The sequence below is a fragment of the Eschrichtius robustus genome, chromosome 1, assembly GCF_028021215.1.
Source record: "Eschrichtius robustus isolate mEscRob2 chromosome 1, mEscRob2.pri, whole genome shotgun sequence".
Taxonomy (NCBI): domain Eukaryota; kingdom Metazoa; phylum Chordata; class Mammalia; order Artiodactyla; family Eschrichtiidae; genus Eschrichtius; species Eschrichtius robustus.
Window position 1 is genome coordinate 11084731 of NC_090824.1, and position 21624 is coordinate 11106354.

The 21624-nt window shown below is 38.4% G+C and overlaps 1 protein-coding gene across 3 annotated transcripts in view; it reads right to left on the bottom strand.

Annotated features, from left to right (window-relative positions):
- The window catches only part of UNC79 (unc-79 homolog, NALCN channel complex subunit), a 202856-nt gene that overhangs the window by 85907 nt on the left and 95325 nt on the right, over positions 1-21624 (bottom strand). For 2 of the 3 annotated variants that reach the window (XM_068553881.1, XM_068553790.1), the window contains exons 18-23: positions 20089-20168; positions 19856-20004; positions 17521-17678; positions 9023-9204; positions 7025-7226; positions 6050-6229 (exon numbers count right to left, since the gene is read on the bottom strand). In XM_068553881.1, coding sequence (XP_068409982.1) covers positions 6050-6229; positions 7025-7226; positions 9023-9204; positions 17521-17678; positions 19856-20004; positions 20089-20168 — 951 coding nt within the window. Of the gene's footprint in view, positions 1-4216; positions 4283-6049; positions 6230-7024; positions 7227-9022; positions 9205-17520; positions 17679-19855; positions 20005-20088; positions 20169-21624 lie in introns of all 3 variants that reach the window. The other variant, XM_068553705.1, reaches the window with a different exon arrangement.

The window sequence follows — 21624 nt, forward strand, 5'->3', positions numbered from 1 at the left end:
CACATCCTCACACACTGGGCTACTCCTGGATCTCAGAACGGAGCCAGCCTTTCTCCACCTTGGTGTCTTGGCTCATGGTGCTCTCTTCATCTTGCAAGGTGGTCCTCCACCCACACCCCCAACTTTATCCCATGGATCTGGTCCCCAGAAGACATTCTTATTAATATGCCCACCCTCCTCTCAGCAACTGGGGTCCCTAAATTCTATACGTCTCCAAAAACAAGAAAGGAGGGAAGATGGGTGGGAAAGAGGGAAGAGTGCAGGAAAATTTCCTTTAGCATTTCCCAACTCTCATGTGGCAAATAACTATTATGCGAGGCAGAACTTTTTATTTATCCATTTGCTGTATTTCCCCTGTAAGAACAAAGACTCCTTGAAGGCAAGTGCTATGTCTTATCCAATTTTACATCCCTCACAGAATACGGGGCAGTGTTTGATATATAGTAGATGCTCATTATTCGTACATGTTTAAAGTGCATTGAATTCAAATAAATATTTCAGATCTTTTCTACATGGGCGAAAACCTGATGAAGTCCCCAAACAGCAAGGGAGTGGGTAGGGAAATAGGGAACATTCCTCTGTGTAAGTCGACTCACTGACCCCTCTGTCAAGCTGACAAGTGACAATTAGGTAGTGGAAGGAAGTTTCTATGAGTTTACTCTGCATTTGGTCCAGAGAAACCAATGATCAAGCACTATAAATGAGTCTGCATTATGTTGGTAGTTCTAACTACACTGCCTCACTGGTCTCCGTGGCTATCCACCTGTCTAGGCCTGGCTGAGTCACCTGTCCACAAAACCTTCCTTGTTCCCTCCAACTCTCCTCCCATTGCATTTGACGTGAACGATCCTATAGTACTATCACTTTCACACGAGATGAGAGTTCACCTATGTTCATACTTTATCTCCCTTACTTGACTATAAGCAAGTTGAGAGTACAAGAATTTCTGATGTATCTTTACATTCCTCATATTTTCTAGTACAGCAGGTGCCCAATAAGTGTTTGTTCAATAGAAACTGTCATTTTCCGAAACTATCATTTCAGTCAAGGGCATTCCTATAAAAACAATTGAATTCTTTGATTTATTGGCTCTTAATGATCAATAGGCATTTTGCAAGTTAGTGAAGACATGAAATGTAAACCACCTCTAGAAAGAAAGAGCCCAAAGAGGAGTAATTTGGAATTCTAGGCTGGACATTGAGGGAGGCGGGAAATACAAGAGAGTTTTACCAGTGCTACCCAGTACTGGGTACCTTCTCTTGTTGACACAAATTCAGACCAAGAGATCTCAAGATTTCTCTGCAGGCTGGAGTAGAATTGAAAGTATATACGTCCCTTTAGGGATTAGGATAGCTCTAGACCAATCTATAAGTCCTAATTGGGAAAGGTCCTTTGGTCTGGACACTTATGGGCTTAAGTCACACTGTAGCAGGCCTGAATGCCCAAGTCAGCTCCCTAATAAGACTGGCGTCCTCATGTACCCCAGGGCAGGAACACCCTAAGCCCAATTTATTGAGAGGTAGCTGTAGTGGAAAGAAAGCAAATAAAGTCTCCTGGACTCAAGTATCAGTCTCTATCTAACTAACTAGTTATATGTGATCATGAGCAAATTATATAAGCAGAGTTACTTAGTCCCTCAGGACCTCAGTCTTCCTGTCTGTATGTAAAGTGAAAAAAAAATAATACTTTATATATATGCAGAGTTGTTGTGAAATCGAAATTAGATGATTTGCATTAAAAACACTCTTTATAAAGAGGTACTGTACATATATAAAGTGCTATTGCCGTTGTTATTAACATTATATACCTACTATTGTTTAATTATTCATCCCAGGGGATGAGGAATAAGATATAACTAAGTTTCCCGTGATCACATGGGGTTGATACCAATTTTCCAGTACGGTCCAATTGTAACCTACCATAACTGCTGCATTATATTCAATTAATATTCAACAGGTGTTCTGAATCACCAAAAACAAAGAATTCCTGGTTCTCACAGCATCAGTGAAAAAACAGCTAATATCTAATTATAATTATACCAAATTCAGACTAGCAGGTAAAATTGTATATTTCATCAATTGGGATTAAATGAAGGTGCTGAGCTCCTGCTAGCATTACCACACATGCCTTGCAAGAGAGATCAAGACATCTGGGCTTCAGACCCAGATCTGTCACCAACAAGCTTGTGAAACTTGTTCCTTTCTGGGAACCTCAGTTTCCTCTTCTGTAAAATGAGAATGTTAACATATCTCTAATGTTTCAGCTATGATAGTCTATGAATTTTACTTATATGCACAAAGGCCTTTGATTTGACTCATAAAAGTCACAGAGGAATGCAACTCTTCAGTAGCCTTGCAGAGTTTACCCTCTATACAAGTGCATTTCTGCTGCAAAATTTGCTGTGGGCAATATGTAAATGCTAAGATCAGAGAGCCATAAACTGTAAATCCAGTGTCCAAAAGTTCAGCCTAAACAGCAACTAAAATTAAGTCTTGCTGCATGATTAAAGGACATCTGCTTTATTTCAGGCCTGATCAATAAGAGGTGTTGCACAGAGGAGCTCATTACTTGTACCAAACAAAAGCATGTTCGTTAAATAGCAAGGTCTTCGGTTTCCATTTAATTACTATCTTAAACCACTCTGTACAATCTTGTGATTATCCTGGTGTATCTTTGCTTCCAAAGTTAAAACACTCAGTGTTCAGTAAATAATAATGCAAAAATGAAAAACTAGTTTGAAATTGCCTTATAAGCTGAGCCACCTGTTTCCAAATCTAAGCAAGTTTTGTTTATGGTGGCGTCATGTAATTATCTTTCCAGAAGCTTTAGCTTTATATTTAATTTAGACAATACTGTTATCTGCCCCTTTTCCATCTGATCACTTTTGATGGGACAATTAGACGCCTAAAGGCTTTTCTTCAAGAAACATATGTACATGTTTTTCCAAAGAGATGTGAGAGGACTCCTACGGGTTGGATTGTTAAAACGGATAATAATAATTAAAGACTAGCTTTTCAACTAAGCCTTAAGACAAAAAGAAAAGACAGGGTAAAATAAAGGTAACTTACGAAATTGCGTAAGACCAATCTCAAAAAGACCTAACTGAAGGGAAAATGGATATTTTCACATTTTAAATGAAGCTCAGGATCAGAAATTCTTATTTTTATTCTTTTTTTTTTTTAATCCCAGCACAATTGAGGCCCGAGTGATGCTCAAAACAAGGTAGAGGGACTCTGCCAAGTGTGTGCTCCCCTTTTCTCATCAATTTTAGAAGCGAAAATGCACTTAGGCCAACATCTGCCATCTGCATTCATAGTATTTAGGGCTCTCCCTCTTCTCCTCGTCTCCCATGCCTAACTGCTTCTCTTTCTAGCATCGTTTTTATAACACGTTCTTGAAAGTCTCCTTACTTGAAATTGTCCTTCTGAGAGTATCGGTACCATTCTGAAAAGTTTATTTTAAAACTATTCTTAGATGAAAAGCCAAACGTTGTATAGCATGATACATAGGTGGTAGTTACCAGGTTTGTTTTGGACAAATAAGCAGGTATTCAGAACCTCCACAACTTTCCCAGCAAGTATGGCATCATGTGTATAGATAACATTCAGTCTGTAACAGGCTCGCAGCGTCCCTTCAACCCTTAAGATACTTCATGATAAGTTAATCTATCAAGAACGTCAAAGGACAGTTACACTCTACCAAGCAGAATATGATCCCATGGTCCTCTAAACAATGGAAATCCTCCTTTCTCGAGAGACAGAAATGCATGTAAGAGTTGCAAAGAATCGGAAATGGCTAAGGGGATGAGTGAATGATGGTGGTTCAAATGTATAACCTTTTCAAATGTAAATGAAATGTTTTTCCTAGAGCAGATATATATGAACATAATATTTCTATGTGTAAAAACACATACAAATATAAGTACTAGGTATGTATAGTCCTAGTCATACTGGCTCTCGGGGGAAAAGTGCATACTCAGGTAACATGATGCTTCTTACTGGACCATAAGTTAACAGGATCAAAAGTCATCTGCCAATTTTAAGATGGAAAGAATTGCCATGTCAGGGGCTCAAACACTTGAGCATCTGGGGTAAAACCCTTCGAGCTTTCAAATCCTAAATACATCACTCTGGTCCAGTTAGAGACACCGCATTCTTTACCTTGTCCACCTGTGATAGACACTTGCACACGGCCCTTCAACGTCAGAAGTACCCACCTGGCATCTGTTCGGGTGTCCCACCGAGAGCTGGAGCAGACTGCTCATGCCTGGTCAACCTCACAGCTTAAAAATCAACAACAACTCTATTTAAATAAGCATTAAAAACAACTTGAGCCTAGAAAACATACTCAGTGCTAACTGGATAGCAGGAGCAAGTTTAGTTTTCGTATTTGTAATTAACATCACATACAAGATGTTTACGTCACAGAAGTTCTGTGGCTTTCTTTGAATCTAAAGAACATCCTTCAATGTCACTTCAATTCTTATTCTTCAAAATTGTCATGTGAATCAATTAACAAGAAATAACAATAAAAAAACTTTATATCCCAAACTGATTAGTTAGGTTATAAAAGAGCTGGGGAATTCATATAGAAATTGTAATTTATTGAATCTAGGTACTGATTTCTAGAATCTGATGCAGTTTCACTGGGCCTAGCAATGCTAAAGGTTATTCTTTTTTTTTTTTTTTTTTTTTTTAATTTTTATTTATTTATGGCTGTGTTGGGTCTTCGTTTCTGTGCGAGGGCTTTCTCTAGTTGCGGCAAGTGGGGGCCACTCTTCATCGTGGTGCGCGGGCCTCTCACTATCGCGGCCTCTCTTGTTGCGGAGCAGAGGCTCCAGATGCGCAGGCTCAGCAATTGTGGCTCACGGGCCTAGTCGCTCCACGGCATGTGGGATCTTCCCAGACCAGGGCTCGAACCCGTGTCCCCTGCATTGGCAGGCAGATTCTCAACCACTGCGCCACCAGGGAAGTCCCTAAAGGTTATTCTTAAATGGCCATCTGTTATTATCTTTGCTCCCTGAAAAGCTGGGTCATTGATTGCTTAAAGGGCTTTCATTGACCCTTCCAAAGTTCAAAATACCACATTTCCGTAGCTTGTCATAAAATAGAGAGAAATGCAATAAACAAAATCAAATCATATTTATGGTTAAAAATGGTTATGTTACATAAAGCTGTCTTCTAAGAAATGTCAATGAAAAAGCAAACATTTCAGCTTCTGACAGGATAAAAAAATATGTTTTATGGTGGTATTTTATTAACTTCATGACATTATTTAAAAATTAAATCATTTAATAAATGTTACAAGTTAGTATTATATTTAATGTACTCATTCGCTAATATGATTTAGTTATGAATTTTTAATTATTTGTCATTCATGAGCCATTGCTAATCATTACAGTTCATCTAGTCATTTGGTAATTTTTTGTTTTCTTTAAAAGTGCAATATAAAAAAAAGACCTTTAGATAACAAGTATATATGGTCTTTTTTTAGCTGGCAATGATGTTTGTTTTTATTTATAAATTATCTGGTGAAGCTGGGCAGAAATTCAACTTCTTATCAGCCTGATTTTTCTTTTTTGAAAACACCGTTTTTATTGGTTTTCTAGGAGCTTGTTGGCTGCCTTTGTCATGCGTGAAAAGAAAATGCATTCCAAATTTCTACTCTACCCTCTTAGTTGCCATGGGTCTTGACAAAGTCTCATCCAGGAAGCTCTTAGGTTATAATGGTGGTGGTGGAAACCTTCATATTCTAGGACTTAGGAGCAAACGCTTCTCCTGCGTCTCATGTCATGCATCAGTGGATTTACTGCCTTCTACATTTCAAAACAATCTACTGCTGGATCAGGGATTTGTTGCACCAGCAACTGGGAAAAGCCACCCAGGGCATTGACATACCTGGGGGGACCCTCTAGGGAATGTGAAGGCCAATGCAGCTGAAGGAGCTCAGTTTGCTAAATACACTACTCTCTGTGAACATTCAACAAGACATGTCAGCCTCAGAAAGACATCAAACAGATTTAAGGGAAGGATGGAAGAAGATACTCAACGGATTTTGGAGGTTAGGGTCTCAGGGAGGGAGAGCGCCCTCTTGGATTCCGCGGGCCCTTTCACGCTGTCTCTCAGGGAACGCACACTCTTCTGGCGGTTCCTTGCAAAACGAGCCCTCTTGATCTTCCACAATGCTGCATCACTGAGATTAGCGACATTGGTCCTCACAGCAGTGATAGCTTTGCAAAAGGAATTAAAGGTGATCATTTTCCTTAACTCGCTATGTTATACAAGTAGTTTGAAACAATCCATCTGCGTATATTTTCAATATTAAAAGTCATCTTCCATGGATACATTTCTCATTCATCTATCTCCCTCTATGATAAGCCTTATGTTAAAAAATCATGGCTATTACCTATTTTGACTATCGTTTATCATTTTTCTGTTTAGATCATAAGATTAAAGTATCTAATTTTGTTATCACTGGATAAATAGTTGAGTGACCAAAGTCTTTCCTCCATCTATTTAGAGCTCCAGGTAACTGATTACTAAGCATGGAAGAGTAAATTTACAAAGTGCAAATATATCTCACAAAATTGCTCACAGACATTACAAACATGATGGTTGAATAATATTTAAGGAACACAGAGTCACAAATGGTTCTCAACGGTCCTCGAATAAATGAGATTTTTTTTTTCTTTTTTTTTTTGGCCACGCAACATGGCATGTGGGATCTTAGTTCCCCGACCGGGGATTGAACCCATGCCCCCTGCATTGGGAGCGTGGAGTCTTAACCACTGGACCGTCAGGGAAGTCCCTAGATGAGAACATTTTTGATGTTGGAATGCCAGAAAATAGTTAACCTGCAGGTTACCACAGTAGATATTCAATAAACATTTGATGAACTGAGTACATGAAGTCAAGGTATCCTCCATAATGGGAAATTAAACTACATGCGGAGTATCTTCTGTTTATCCAGCAAGCACCAGAATAGGAACTGTGACTGTTTAAAGCAAGTTCTTTGTTTTGCTTACTTGTAGGAAAAGGAAATTCTTTGTTACAATCCAAATGTAGCTGAGCTTCCAAAGAAAGCGTTTCAAATCTGTTGACAAAGAACTCCCAACTCAAAGCAGGAATATCTTGCTTAAGAAAATGCAAGAGTAAAAGCTTGCTCAATATTGTGGGTCGATCTTTAACCACGGTATCAAACTGGAAGTCAAGACAAAGACACAGACCCTGGGAAAAGGTAAAAAAACAAAAACAAAAATGGAAAGTCAGATGTAAATACACCAAGCAAAGTCAGTGAAACAAGGCAGCCTCCTCAATCCATGCTTACAATGAAGAATGATTCAACTGAAATCTTCGATTGCATTTTTGGTAGGGGGAAAAAAAAACGCAGAAGAGGAGCTTCTCCTAATTGTTGAATATCTCTTGAATTTTGACTCAGAAATCTGAGCTAAATGTATATTATTGATTTTTCTGATGCATCGAATAATAACCACTTAATTCAAATACCCTCAGACCAGTGTTTCTTTCTTTAATGTCTGTAGTTTCTATTAAGAGAAGCGTACTTCCAAAACTACATTTTAGAATACACAAGAATATGGCCTTTAAATTCCCTTTCAATGCTAACTTCCATGAGTCTAAAAGAAAGGAAAGTCATCTTGTCTTCTTGGAATGTGAGTGGAACATAGAATCTTAAGAAATCAAAGTTGGAATGGACTAAGCATCTATTTCTCCAGTATGTGAGTCTACCATTTCCCTTTTTTTAACTGAATGAAATTTTAAAACTAATTCATCCAATTATGCTATTAATTCATTCAACTCTCATCTAATGAGTGCCTCCTATGTTCCAAGCCCTGAGCAGGGGTTAGACATACAACTACCTTGTCTTATTAAGACCAACAGAGAAGGACTATCCAGAAGACAACTGGGAATTTTTACATGGGGAGGTATGGGTCCACAAGCAGCATAGCTCTATAATTTTTCAGATTCTGCATAGTTTGACCTCTCTTCTTAGTCTTTTTTACAAGAGAAGCTCTTACACTGGTTTGGGAGAACTTGTGTACACACACGCACACACACACACAATTAAGAACATGGACATTATTATGTCAGACCTGAGTTTGTGCTGCCACTTACAAGCCATATGACTCTGAAAAAGTTACTTAACCTTTCTAACCCTCAACTTCTCTATCTGTAAAATGGGAACACACAAAATGTTATTGTAAGGATTAAATGAAGTAATGCATGATGGGACACTTCTAATACACTGCCCCGGAAACACAATACCTGTTTGACAAATGTTAGTTCTTGCCATTATTATTACTTCTAATAATAACAATATAATAATAAATATAATAAATCAGGTGCCAATGTGGAAAAACAGTAGATCAGGACTTTAGAGGTTTTGTCTTTGTTCTCCCATGAATTCACTCTGTGTTCTTTAAAAAGTCCCATTATCTCTCTGAGACTTGGTTTCTTCAAGTATAAAATAAAGGTGCCAAATAAGATAAATAAACAACTCTCTCCAGGTCTCATATTTCATGTCTCTTTGATTTTACTTTGTGGTATTTCATTTCAGTAGTATATTTACCATCTCTTGTTTTGCTTTGGTTTATATTATAATTCATCTGATTTCTCTTTGCATCTAGACTCAGTGACAAGGGCTTTTGGCCCAGGAGCCAGCTGAATGGTATAAAATAACCAACCTAGTTTAAAAATCTGCCACACACACAAAATTATACAATAATTACATCTGTCAGAAGCGATGGCAGCATAGGGACAAAGACTGGAAAGAAAGAATCAACAAATAAAAACAAGAGATCTGTTAATACAGTGCGGTTCTGGGATGCTTTTCTCAGAAATGGTAACAGTGGAAATTAAAAAATTTTTTTAAAAATTTAAAAATTTCCACTGTTACCATCATCATCAGTATTATGTGTGTTTCTGCGACAAATAACTCAATGAATTAGTAGAGTAGAGCAGAGCACCATCCGCAGAGCAGATAATGCACATCTGAGGGACGTCACCTGCAAGGCTGGCCTCTTTATGGTGTCAAGCAGAAGACCAGCCCTCGTAGCCACCGCTGGGTTGACGTCCTCCACAGCCGTCAGAAAGCAGCAGAAGGCGTGTGCCAGGGAGTACTTCAGCAGGTGGTTTTTGGTCACTGAATGAATATCCAGAAATCTGCAAATTACAGCCACTTTTTCCACTGCAATGTCAAAGGCAGAGAACAAAAAAATTGACATTTATTTAGACGGTCTGAGAAATGAGCCCACAGAGAAAAAGCTAACTCTGGGCCCCGCTACACTGACGTTAAATACCAAAAGGAAATTCTAATGCCACCTTCTTGAGTGTTCCATTTTATCCGTGCAGCAGAGACCATTTCTACGCAGTGTAGTATTTTTCTGCCAGGCAGCCTTGATTTAGTTCTGGGTTTTCTTTTCTTTTCTTTTTAATGGTCTTTACCTTTGTTTAACTTTCAGCCACATTTCAAACTTTTCAAAATGCCTCCATGCTCATTTCTTTGTCCATTCTATAGAGGCTCTGCAGACCACACAGGGATGTGGGATGTGCCCACCAGGGCTGGCTCTAAGTCCTTAATATGTCATGAAGTGATATGACAACCAGTCTTCCTGGGGCTATAGAAGCCACATATTTCTTCCATGAACCAGATGCACCATTATTCTGCACATCTGTATTAAATTATTCCGGCCACTCTTTAAACATAGCTTTATAAAAAGTTATAATAACTAGTGAAGCAATATAGTTCCATGCAAAGACATTTCAGGACTTTACTTAAGCTGTTCCAGCAGCCTAGATAGAATATTCTTTCTATTCTTTTCTGCTTATTGACACTCTACCATCCTTAAAGAGTCTGCTGCTGAAATTCTACTATTCTGTAAAGTCACTCTGACTTCCTAGAGTGGCCTTTCCATCCCACGAACTCCTGCAAAAATACTATTCATTTACCTATGGCATTTGTGTGTTCATATATAGCTATATGACATATCTTCTGTTGTCTGAATTATATTTATACCATTATCTTCTGTTGTCTTGAATTATATTTATACTATTATAGTTTCTTAACCTCTTACATGTTTATATTTGATCTCATCAATTAAATTAGGAGCTTCTTGAGGGCAAGAATCTGCTCTTATACTCTTTTTATTGCTCCCATGATAACTAGTACATACAGTATTTATTCAATAAATTCACTGATTCACTTACTTTTAAAATATAAATTAAGCACATTATATATACGTAAGAGATCATTCTAGGTACTTGGGGAAGGTGGGAGTAAATGCAAAAATGAATTGTTATGGACTGAACGTTTGTGTCCCCTCCCCAAATTGATATGTTGGAGCCTTAATTCCCAATGTGATGGCATTCGGAGGTGGGACCTCGGGAGGTAATTAGGTTTAGATGAGGTCATGAGGGTAGCTCCCACTATGGGATTCATGTCCTTATAATAAGAGGAAGGGAGACAAGAGTTCTCTCTCTCTCTCTACCATGAAAGGATACAGAGAGAAGAGAAGCCAGGAAGGGAGCCCTCACCGAGGAACCAAGTAGGCTGGAGCCTTGATCTTGGACTTCCCAGCCCTTAAAACTGTGAGAAATAGATTTCTGTTGTTTAAGCTATCCAGTCTATGTTATTCTGTTATGGCAGCCCAAACAGACTAATATGTGAATCATTCACAGGTCTTGACTTCAAAGTCAAGTCAACTAAAAGAGATAAGACAGGTACAACTGTAACGGAAATGTAATACAAAAGGCTGTAACTGCCACTAATGAGGTAGAAATAAAATGCTATGAGAGATCAAAGGATAAAGAAATGACTTTCCACCAATGGAACTGAGAAAGTGGAACTCAATAGGGGCATTTCAAGGTTCATGAAATGGAGGTGGCATTTATTTTATTATTATTTTTTAAACATCTTTATTGGAGTATAATTGCTTTACAATGGTGTGTTAGTTTCTGCTCTATAACAAAGTGAATCAGCTGTACATATACATATATCCCAATATCTCCTCCCTGTTGCGTCTCCCTCCCACCCTCCCTATCCCACCCCTCTAGGTGGTCCCAAAGCACCGAGCTGATCTCCCTGTGCTATGCGGCTGCTTCCCACTAGCTATCTATTTTACATTTGGTAGTGTATATATGTCCATGCCACTCTCTCACTTTGTCCCAGCTTACCCTTCCCACTCCCCGTGTCCTCAAGTCCATTCTCTACGTCTGTGCCTTTATTCCTGTCCTGTCCCTGGGTTCTTCAGAAACATTTTTTTTTTTTAGATTCCATATATATGTGTTAGCATACAGTATTTGTTTTGCTCTTTCTGACTTACTTCACTCTGTATGACAGACTCTAGGTCCATCCACCTCACTACAAATAACTCAATTTCATTTCTTTTTATGGCTGAGTAATATTCCATTGTATATATGTGCCACATCTTCTTTATCCATTCATCTGTCGATGGACACTTAGGTTGCATCCATGTCCTGGCTATTGTAAATAGAGCTGCAATGAACATTGTGGTACATGACTCTGTTTGAATTATGGTTTTCTCAGGGTATATGCCCAGTAGTGGGATTGCTGGGTCATAGGGTAGTTCTATTTTTAGTTTCTTAAGGAACGTCCATACTGTTCTCCATAGTGGCTGTATCAATTTACATTCCCACCAACAGTGCAAGAGGGTTCCCTTTTCTCCACACCCTCTCCAGCATTTATTGTTTGTAGATTTTTTGATGATGGCCATTCTGACGGGTGTGAGGTGATACCTCATTGTAGTTTTGATTTGCATTTCTCTAATGATTAGTGATGTTGAGCATTCTTTCATCTGTTTGTTGGTAATCTGTATATCTTCTTTGGAGAAATGTCTATTTAGGTCTTCTGCCCATTTTTGGTTTGGGTTGTTTGTTTTTTTTGACATTGCGCTGCATGAGCTGCTTGTAAATTCTGGAGATTAATCCTTTGTCAGTTGCTTCATTTGCAAATATTTTCTCCCATTCTGAGGGTTGTCTTTTCGTCTTGTTTATGGTTTCCTTTGCTGTGCAAAAGCTTTTAAGTTTCATTAGGTTCCATTTGTTTATTTTTGTTTTTATTTCCATTTCTCTAGGAGGTGGGTCAAAAAGGATCTTGCTGTGATTTATGTCATAGAGTGTTCTGCCTTTGTTTTCCTCTAAGTGTTGTATAGTGTCTGGCCTTACATTTAGGTCTTTAATCCGTTTTGAGTTTATTTTTGTGTATGGTGTTAGGGAGTGTTCTAATTTCATTCTTTTACATGTAGCTGTCCTGTTTTCCCAGCACCACTTATTGAAGAGGCTGTCTTTTCTCCATTGTATATTCTTGCCTCCTTTATCAAAAATAAGGTGACCATATGTGCGTGGGTTTATCTCTGGGCTTTCTATCCTGTTCCATTGATCTATATTTGTGTTTTTGTGCCAGTACCATACTGTCTTGATTATTGTAGCTTTGTAGTATAGTCTGAAGTCTGGGAATCTGATTCCTCCAGCTCCGTTTTTCTTTCTCAGGATTGCTTTGGCTATTTGGGGTCTTTTGTGTTTCCATACAAATTGTGAAATTTTTTGTTCTACTTCTGTGAAAAATTCCATTGGTAGTTTGATAGGGATTGCACTGAATCTGTAGATTGCTTTTGGTAGTATAGTCATTTTCACAATGTTGATTCTTCCAATCCAAGACATGGTATATCTCTCTATCTGTTTGTATCACCTTTAATTTCTTTCATCTTTCTTATAGTTTTCTGCATACAGGTCTTTTGTCTCCCTAGGTAGGTTTATTCCTAGGTATTTTATTCTTTTTGTTGCAGTTGTAAATGGGAGTGTTTCCCTAATTTGTCTTTCAGATTTTTCATCATTAGTGTATAGGAATGCAAGAGATTTCTGTGCATTAATTTTGTATCCTGCTACTTTACCACATTCATTGATTAGCTCTAGTAGTTTTCTGGTGGCATCTTTAGGATTCTCTATGTATAGTATCATGTCATCTGCAAACAGTGACAGCTTTACTTCTTCTTTTCCAACTTGGATTCCTTTTATTTCTTTTTTCTTCTCTGACTGCTGTGGCTAAAACTTCCAAAACTATGTTGAATAATAGTGGTGAGAGTGGACAACCTTGTCTTGCTCCTGATCTTAGTGGAAATGGTTTCAGTTTTTCACCATTAAGAACGATGTTGGCTGTGGGTTTGTCATATATGGCCTTTATTATGTTGAGGTAAGTTCCCTCTATGCCTACTTTCTGGAGGGTTTTTAGCTTAAATGAGTGTTGAATTTTGTCAAAAGCTTTTTCTGCATCTGTTAAGATGATCATATGGTTTTCCTCCTTCAATTTGTTAATGTGGTGTATCACATTGACTGATTTGCATATATTGAAGAATCCTTGCATTCCTGGGATAAAATCCACTTGTTCATGGTGTATGATCCTTTTAATGTGCTGTTGGATTCTGTTTGCTAGTATTTTGTTGAAGATTTTTGCACCTATGTTCATCAGTGATATTGGCCTGTAGTTTTCTTTCTTTGTGACATCTTTGTCTGGTTTTGGTATCAGGGTGATGGTGGCCTCGTGGAATGAGTTTGGGAGTGTTCCTCCCTCTGCTATATTTTGGAAGAGTTTGAGAAGGATAGGTGTTAGTTCTTCTCTAAATGTTTGATACAATTTGCCTGTGAAGCCATCTGGTCCTGGGCTTTTGTTTGTTTGAAGAATTTTAATCACAGTCTCAATTTCAGTGCTTGTCATTGGTCTGTTTATATTTTCTATTTCTTCCTGGTTCAGTCTCAGAAGGTTGTGCATTTCTAAGAATTTGTCCATTTCTTCCAGGTTGTCCATTTTATTGCCATATAGTTACTTGTAGTAATCTCTCATGATCCTTTGTATTTCTGCAGTGTCAGTTGTTACTTCTCCTTTTTCATTTCTAATTCTATTGATTTGAGTCATCTCTCTTTTTTTCTTGATGAGTCTGGCTAATGGTTTATCACTCTTGTTTATCTTCTCAAAGAGCCAGCTTTTACTTTTATTGATCTTTGCTATCGTTTCCATCATTTCATTTTCATTTATTTCTGATCTGATCTTTATGATTTCTTTCCTTCTGCTAACTTTGGGGGTTTTTTGTTCCTCTTTCTCTAATTGCTTTAGGTGTAAGGTTAGGTTGTTTATTTGAGATGTTTCTTGTTTCTTGAGGTAGGATTATATTGCTATAAACTTCCCTCTTAGAACTGCTTTTGCTGCAACCCATAGATTTTGGGTCGTCATGTTTTCATTGTCATTTGTTTCTAGGTATTTTTTGATTTCCTCTTTGATTTCTTCAGTGATCTCTTGGTTATTAAGTGGTGTATTGTTTAGCCTCCATGTGTTTGTATTTTTTACAGATTTTTTCCTGTAATTGATATCTAGTCTCATAGCATTGTGGTCAGAAAAGATACTTGATACAATTTCAATTTTCGTAAATTTACCAAGGCTTGATTTGTGACCCAAGATATGATCTATCCTGGAGAATGTTCCATGAGCACTTGAGAAGAAAGTGTATTCTCTTGTTTTTGGATGGAATGTCCTATAAATGTCAATTAAGTCCATCTTGTTTAATGTATCATTTAAAGCTTGTGTTTCCTTATTTATTTTCATTTTGGATGACCTGTCCATTGGTGAAAATGGGGTGTTAAAGTCCCCTACTATGATTGTGTTACTGTCGATTTCCCCTTTTATGGCTGTTAGCATTTGCCTTATGTATTGAGGTGCTTCTATGTTGGGTGCATAAATATTTACAATTGTTATATCTTCTTCTTGGATTGATCCCTTGATCATTATGTAGTGTCCTTCTTTGTCTCTTGTAATAGTCTTTATTTTAAAGTCTATTTTGTCTGATATGAGAATTGCTACTCCAGCTTTCTTTTGATTTCCATTTGCATGGACTATCTTTTTCCATCCCCTCACTTTCAGTCTGTATGTGTTCCTAGGTCTGAAGTGGTTCTCTTGTAGACAGCATATATACGTGTCTTGTTTTTGTATCCATTCAGCCAGTCTATGTCTTTTGGTTGGAGCATTTAATCCATTTACATTTAAGGTAATTATCAATATGTATTTTCCTATTACCATTTTCTTAATTGTTTTGGGTTTGTTATCGTAGGTCTTTTCCTTCTCTTGTGTTTCCTGCCTAGAGAAGTTCCTTTAGCATTTGTTGTAAAGCTGGTTTGGTGGTGCTGAATTCTCTTCGCTTTTGCTTGTCTGTAAAGCTTTTAATTTCTCCGTCGAATCTGAATGAGATCCTTGCTGGGTAGAGTAATCTTGGTTGTAGGTTTTTCCCTTTCATCACTTTAAATATGTCCTGCCACTCCCTTCTGGCTTGCAGAGTTTCTGCTGAAAGATCAGCTGTTAATCTTATGGGGACTCCCTTGTATGTTATTTGTTGCTTTTCCCTTGTTGCTTTTAATATTTTTTCTTTGTATTTAATTTTTGATAGTTTGATTAATATGTGTCTTGGCGTGTTTCTCCTTGGATTTATCCTGTATGGGACTCTCTGCGCTTCCTGGACTTAACTATTCCTTTCCCATATTAGGGAAGTTTTCAACTATAATCTCTTCAAATATTTTCTCAGTCCCTTTCTTTTCCTCTTCTTCTTCTGGGACCCCTATAATTTGAATGTTGGTGCGTTTAATGTTGTCCCAGAGGTCTCTAGGACTGTCCTCAATTCTTTTCATTCTTTTTTCTTTATTCTGCTCTGCAGTAGTTATTTCCACTATTTTATCTTCCAGGTCACTTATCTGTTCTTCTGCCTCAGTTATTCTGGTATTGATTCCTTCTAAAGTATTTTTAATTTCATTTATTGTATCTTTCATCATTGTTTGGGAAGTGGCATTTAAATGGAACCTTGAATAGAAGAGGATTTCAGGTGGAGAGCACAGAATGGCCAACACATGGATGAAGGGAAGCAGGAAGCAATGGAGAAATAGCAATGGTATATGTAGAAAGAAGAGTGGGAAATGAGGCTGCAAACACTTGCAATTAGACCATGGAAAACTTTGAATGCCAGTTTAAGGAGTCTGAACTTTATTCTCTCGGCACTGAAAACCCATTAAAATTTTTTGAGTGGAAAAGCAACATAATCGGAGCTGTGATTCAGAAGATTAATTTGGCAATAATCTAATCCTTAAATTGTAATGAAAGAGCATAGTTAATTTTTTTTTTTTTTTAAAGGAACGGGTTGGATTTGAGGCTGATGCTTTTTTTTTTTTTTTAATTTATTTATTTTATTTTTATTTTTGGCTGTGTAGGGTCTTCGTTTCTGTGCGAGGGCTTTCTCTAGTTGTGGCAAGCGGGGGCCACTCTTCATCGCGGTGCGCAGGCCTCTCACTATCGCGGCCTTTCTTGTTGAGGAGCATAGGCTCCAGATGCGCAGGTTCAGTAGTTGTGGCTCACGGGCCTAGCTGCTCCGTGGCATGTGGGATCTTCCCAGACCAGGGCTCGAACCCGTGTCCCCTGCATTAGCAGGCAGATTCTCAACCACTGCACCACCGGGGAAGCCCGAGCATAGTTAAATATTTACCTGCTTTATTTGTATTCAAATGCCTATAAAATGTGGCCAATACCATGTAGACTTTTGCTAGAAAGTTTTACTCTAATTTTGTACAACATCATGTGCTATCACATAAATAAACCAGCCCCTGGGATTCATGAGGCATTAAAAGCAAGAACTCTTTGAGGTGGTCAGATATTAGGGAACTGAACTCAAAGTATAGTAGTTAACTCACCTGACGGAACTTCCATTTCTCTGCAATATTTTTGAGACACTAAAATATACGGAACCATTCTGATAAGGTACAGGTTGGTATGCCAACCCTGCTTGCTGCCCCCTGAGAATGGGAGTACCAGCAGATTAGGGTGACAGTGAGACCAGCAGATGTAAGACTAAGAGAACACATCCCAGTTCCTTCCTTACCATGTTCCTCTGGGAACTTGCCATTCTAAGCACTAGGAATTATACCCATCACTGCACCAGATTTGGTCACTGATGCTCCAATGGCAAGAGTACAACAGCAGAGCTTCTCAAACTTCACTGAATTACCTGGAGAACTTGTTAGAAAATATAGATTTCTGGCCTCACCTCCTGAGATTCTGATTCAGTAGGTCTAGGATGAGGCCCAAAAATCTGCATTTTTAACAAACTTTCCCAGGTACTCAAATGCAAGTAACCTATTAGGTGACTACATAATTTATCATTCAAGCCAGGACCCATTTGAGAGTAAACAAGGGTGCAATTAATAAATACACCTGCACAACAGGCATAAACTAGGACTATCCCAGACAAACCTAGACATGGTCAACCTACCTAAGGACCACTCTGAAAAATTCTATTATCAAGGGAGCTCAACTAAGTAGAGCCACCAAAGAACACCAGCAAGCAGGACAATGCCTTCTAAAAAGAAGGGAGGGAAAAGAAGGGCCAAAAAGAGATGTCATGACTGGACATCTGGTTTACCTTGTGACCCAGAGAGAATTTTTAAGCTAATACAGAGGTACCTGCTTCAAACCTCATCTTCCAGTCTTTGCTGTTGAAATTGCCATTTATGATTGTCCAAAAGATGTCAGCACCATGAGGAAGTGACAAAGCGTGAAGAAGGAGAGGAACTGCCAACGAAGATAGCTGGGAGAATTCAGATTTGACGACTCTCCACAGGCTGGGGAATCAAGAAGAAGCAAAGTGGTTACAGTTATGATAATCTTTCTAGGAAAAAAATCTTATTATCTTAGTTTGTGGGAAGTATAGTTAAGAGAGGGCTGGTAGGGATGCTTTTGGTGAAATTCCATTCATTCACAAGAGTATAATCCTTGGATAAACTGTTCCTGTGCTCTTTTCCTATGTTAATTTTTTTAAAGAAATTACTTTTATGTAATAACATAAGAAAACACTACCAGTTAACAGTGCATTTTTAACATAAAAAGTAAAAATTGTATATTATAAATGCAGGTACATAAATGAACAATGACTGTTAAATAATAACTGATATTAGTTACGTTAAGATGATGGGGGTGATAAGTGCTTTTTTTAAATTTTTCTTATAGTGAACATCTGGAGAATTGTGTTGGTTTTGTCTGCCCAGCAGCCTTTTCCTCTTATTCTCTCAAAGAACAACTCTTTTTCTATTAAGAACAGCCTCTCCACCAACTGGCAGGGCTGTCAATCAAGTTCCCCCACCTTCTCTATCCTAATAATGAACACAAAACCCAGGGTGATCAAAATACTTCAATGTCATGAAGAGTGATTAGTCCAGGGGTGGGTGGGCCTGTGACCCAAGCATGAGAGTGCTAGCATCTTTTTTCCAGGTTTTGATATGTACTCTGAAATCTCAAGAATGAAGTGTAATGTCGATCTAGGGCTGCTAGCAACCCTCTGTCTTTCCCACCTCACAGGAACAGCCTGAGGAGAAGAAGCCAACACAGAGAGAACTAGGGAGGCGATGGGGAGGGAGAAAGGGGCGGGGAAAGAGAGAGAGAAAAAAACAGAGAGAGAGAGGTATCCCTGGTAACATCTTATGAGTACTTGCCATTCTTAAAACCAGACCACTACTGGTCAAAAACATACCTTAGCAAGTTTAAGCTAAGCCCCTATCATTGTATGCCAGAATAATGCTGAATATATATTTCTAGTAATAATGTTTTCAAACATTTTATTCAATTATTTAAAGTATGCCTTTTGTTTCTTTTTGTTTTGTTTTATTTTGTTTTGTTTTCTATTTGGCTCCAGAGTTAATATCAGAATCAAAACTATGTTCGACTTTAAAAACTTATAATGCAGCACTAAGAGAAAGGAGAAATGACACATTATCTCCGTTTTACAGAGAACATATTGAGGTACGTGTCACTAGAGAGCCTTGTTTTTGAGAAGACGTACTAAAGCTATGGAATGAAAAGGACTAACTTTCAAACACTGTGTGCTTCATCTTAATAGCAGAAATCAGACAAATATAGATCTAATCCCAACCCTGCCATTAATTAGCTGTGTAACCAAGTGTAAATTTCTTAACTTCTCTGAACTTTTGTTTCCTCCCAATGCTGGTTGTATTAAATGAAATGATACATAGTACTTAACACATAGTAGGTACTCAAAAAGCTTGAGCTACTGTTATCATTGTGTGATGAAGGACGATGATGCTTCCAGAGCACAACAGTAGGTCTTATATAAGAAGAATGTCCAAAAAATTGCCCTCATGGAGCTTGCAATTTAGTTGAAGGAGGCAAAACGTATATATATATATATATATATATATATATATATATATATATATATACAGCACTAGTAGAAAACCATCTCAGTGACAAAAAATTCTGGATTTGGCCAGTAACATATAGCTCTCCCAGTTCTCTAAGGCAGTCTTGTTTGAAAAATGGAAGAGTGTCCCTTCCCCAAATCCCTACATTGTCCACCATGGCTTTTGTGTCAGGGTGGTACTTTGGGGGAAAAACGTGGGCTATAAAGCCCAAAGGCTGAGTCAGAGATCCCATGGCATCAGCAATCCCAATGGCCTGGCTACATATTTGGTAGAGATCGCTTTAACAACAAAAGTCAGCCCACCTAGAGTACATAATATTCTTAAGCCATCTAACAACTGAAAGGCATAAAATAATCCTTATTTTCCTTTTCTACTTCTAAAGTACCTAGCAAAGACAATTACTATTCTTCATATCGACATACTCAAAAATTAGACTACATAAAAGCAATAAAAGTAGTTCCCATAGGTAATTAGCCTGTGCTGGCATAGAGAAATAACCCGATGAGTTGGTAAGTCTTATTCTAAAATTGATTTTCACAGATAAAAGCCTAAAATATGAACAAAAAACTACTAGAAAGACATACCTTGCAATCAACATGTGATCCTGAATGTAGGCTAAAAATTGAGGATGATCTTTTCTAGCACTGTATAAACACTCTCCATGTAGACAGAGGATCTTCAGGCAACTGAGCATATTAAAAAGAATGTCTGGCTCTTCAAACTTGGCCATTTCCTATGCAAAGAACCACAAGTTTACTGAGTTATCTAAAATGGCAATGCTACTAAATATAATATTCAAATATTTCAAAAAATATACCTGGAAAATGGTGTATATTAGTCTCAGCGTTACTGGAAGCTGTTGGTAGCAAAACTTTCTTTCAGTATCATTCTTTATTGCTGGGAAGAAATAATTACACAAAGGTTAGCATAACTCCTTCCCTCCACCGTTCGTGAATTGATCAAGACCATAAAACAAAGAGGAGTAAAAACAGAAATGGAATATATTAAAAAGTGTTCATGGAATGTGTTTCTTTGTTCTCCAAGGTAGCATATATCCTTTCCATGATGCAAGTGCAGGAAACCTTCTAGATTTAGGATCCTCAGCTTCCACCTTCCACTGTGTATTCAGATGTCTTTGATTCCCTGAAGCAACCCCAGCCCAGCCCTATGCTCCAGTGGGCAGCTATTTCTGCTGATACCTGGAGGGGGCTTAGGGCCTGCCGAGGTTTGCCTTCCTAATTGAAAGGAAGATAAGCAGGTATTAAAGAGAGATATGCAACTTATACTAGCGCCTAAGGAGGGATTTACCCCAGGACTCAAGTGTACAATATTCACACATGCACAGGACTCCCATGTGCAAAAAGGGAGCCTTTTAAAGCAGTTCAGCATATTCAAATCAGAACTACTCATGGTTTTATCTTCTTGTGAGGAGCTCTAAAAAGACCTTTGGGGACTTCCCTGGTGACGCAGTGGTTAAGAATCCGCCTGCCGATGCAGGGGACACAGGTTTGATCCCTGGACCGGGAAGATCTCACATGCCGCGGAGCAACTGAGCCCGTGAGCCACCACTACTGAGCCCACGTGCCACAACTACTGAGGCCGCGTGCTGCAACTACTGAAGCCCGAGCACCTAGAGCCCGTGCTCCACAACAAGAGAAGCCACCGCAATGAGAAGCCCGTGCACCGCAACGAAGAGTAGCCCCCGCTCACCGCAACTAGAAAAAGCCCGCTCGCCATAACTAGAAAAAGCCCGCGCACAGCACGAAGACCCAACACAGCCATAAATAAATAAATAAATTTATTAAAAACAAGTAAATAAATAAATAAAAAGACCTTTGCCTCTGTAGTGGGTAGTGGTGGTATATTTTACATGAGGCATGCTAGAGAAAAGAATTCACAAGTTAACCAGATATAGAAACTAATGTAAAATGTTTTCAAATCACCATTATAAGTTTTGGCAATTCCTAGGATCACAGACAGTGAGAGTCAAACCCTCTTGGTGTATATACTTGTTTATTGGGGATCTTCCACTCCGATGTATTTTAAATACTTGTTATCGGCGCTAAACTCTCTTTTGTCTAGCATGCAAAATTTTTTTTAACATTTTTAGTGGAGGACATCTCTGACTGCTATAAGGAATAGGCACCAGGCCACAAAATGCAGAAACAGGAAATACTCTAGAATAAGAGAGGGAAACCGCTGGACATGTGTCAGTAGAGCACCCATCTGTTCTCTGACAGAGGAGCTCAAGACCGACACCTGAAGACCCACAGAGCAGAAGCAGGGTCAGCGTGCTTAGCAGCCAGGAAGGCCGGTCCTGGAAGAAAATTCCTCTTCCCTGAGGAGACAAGTG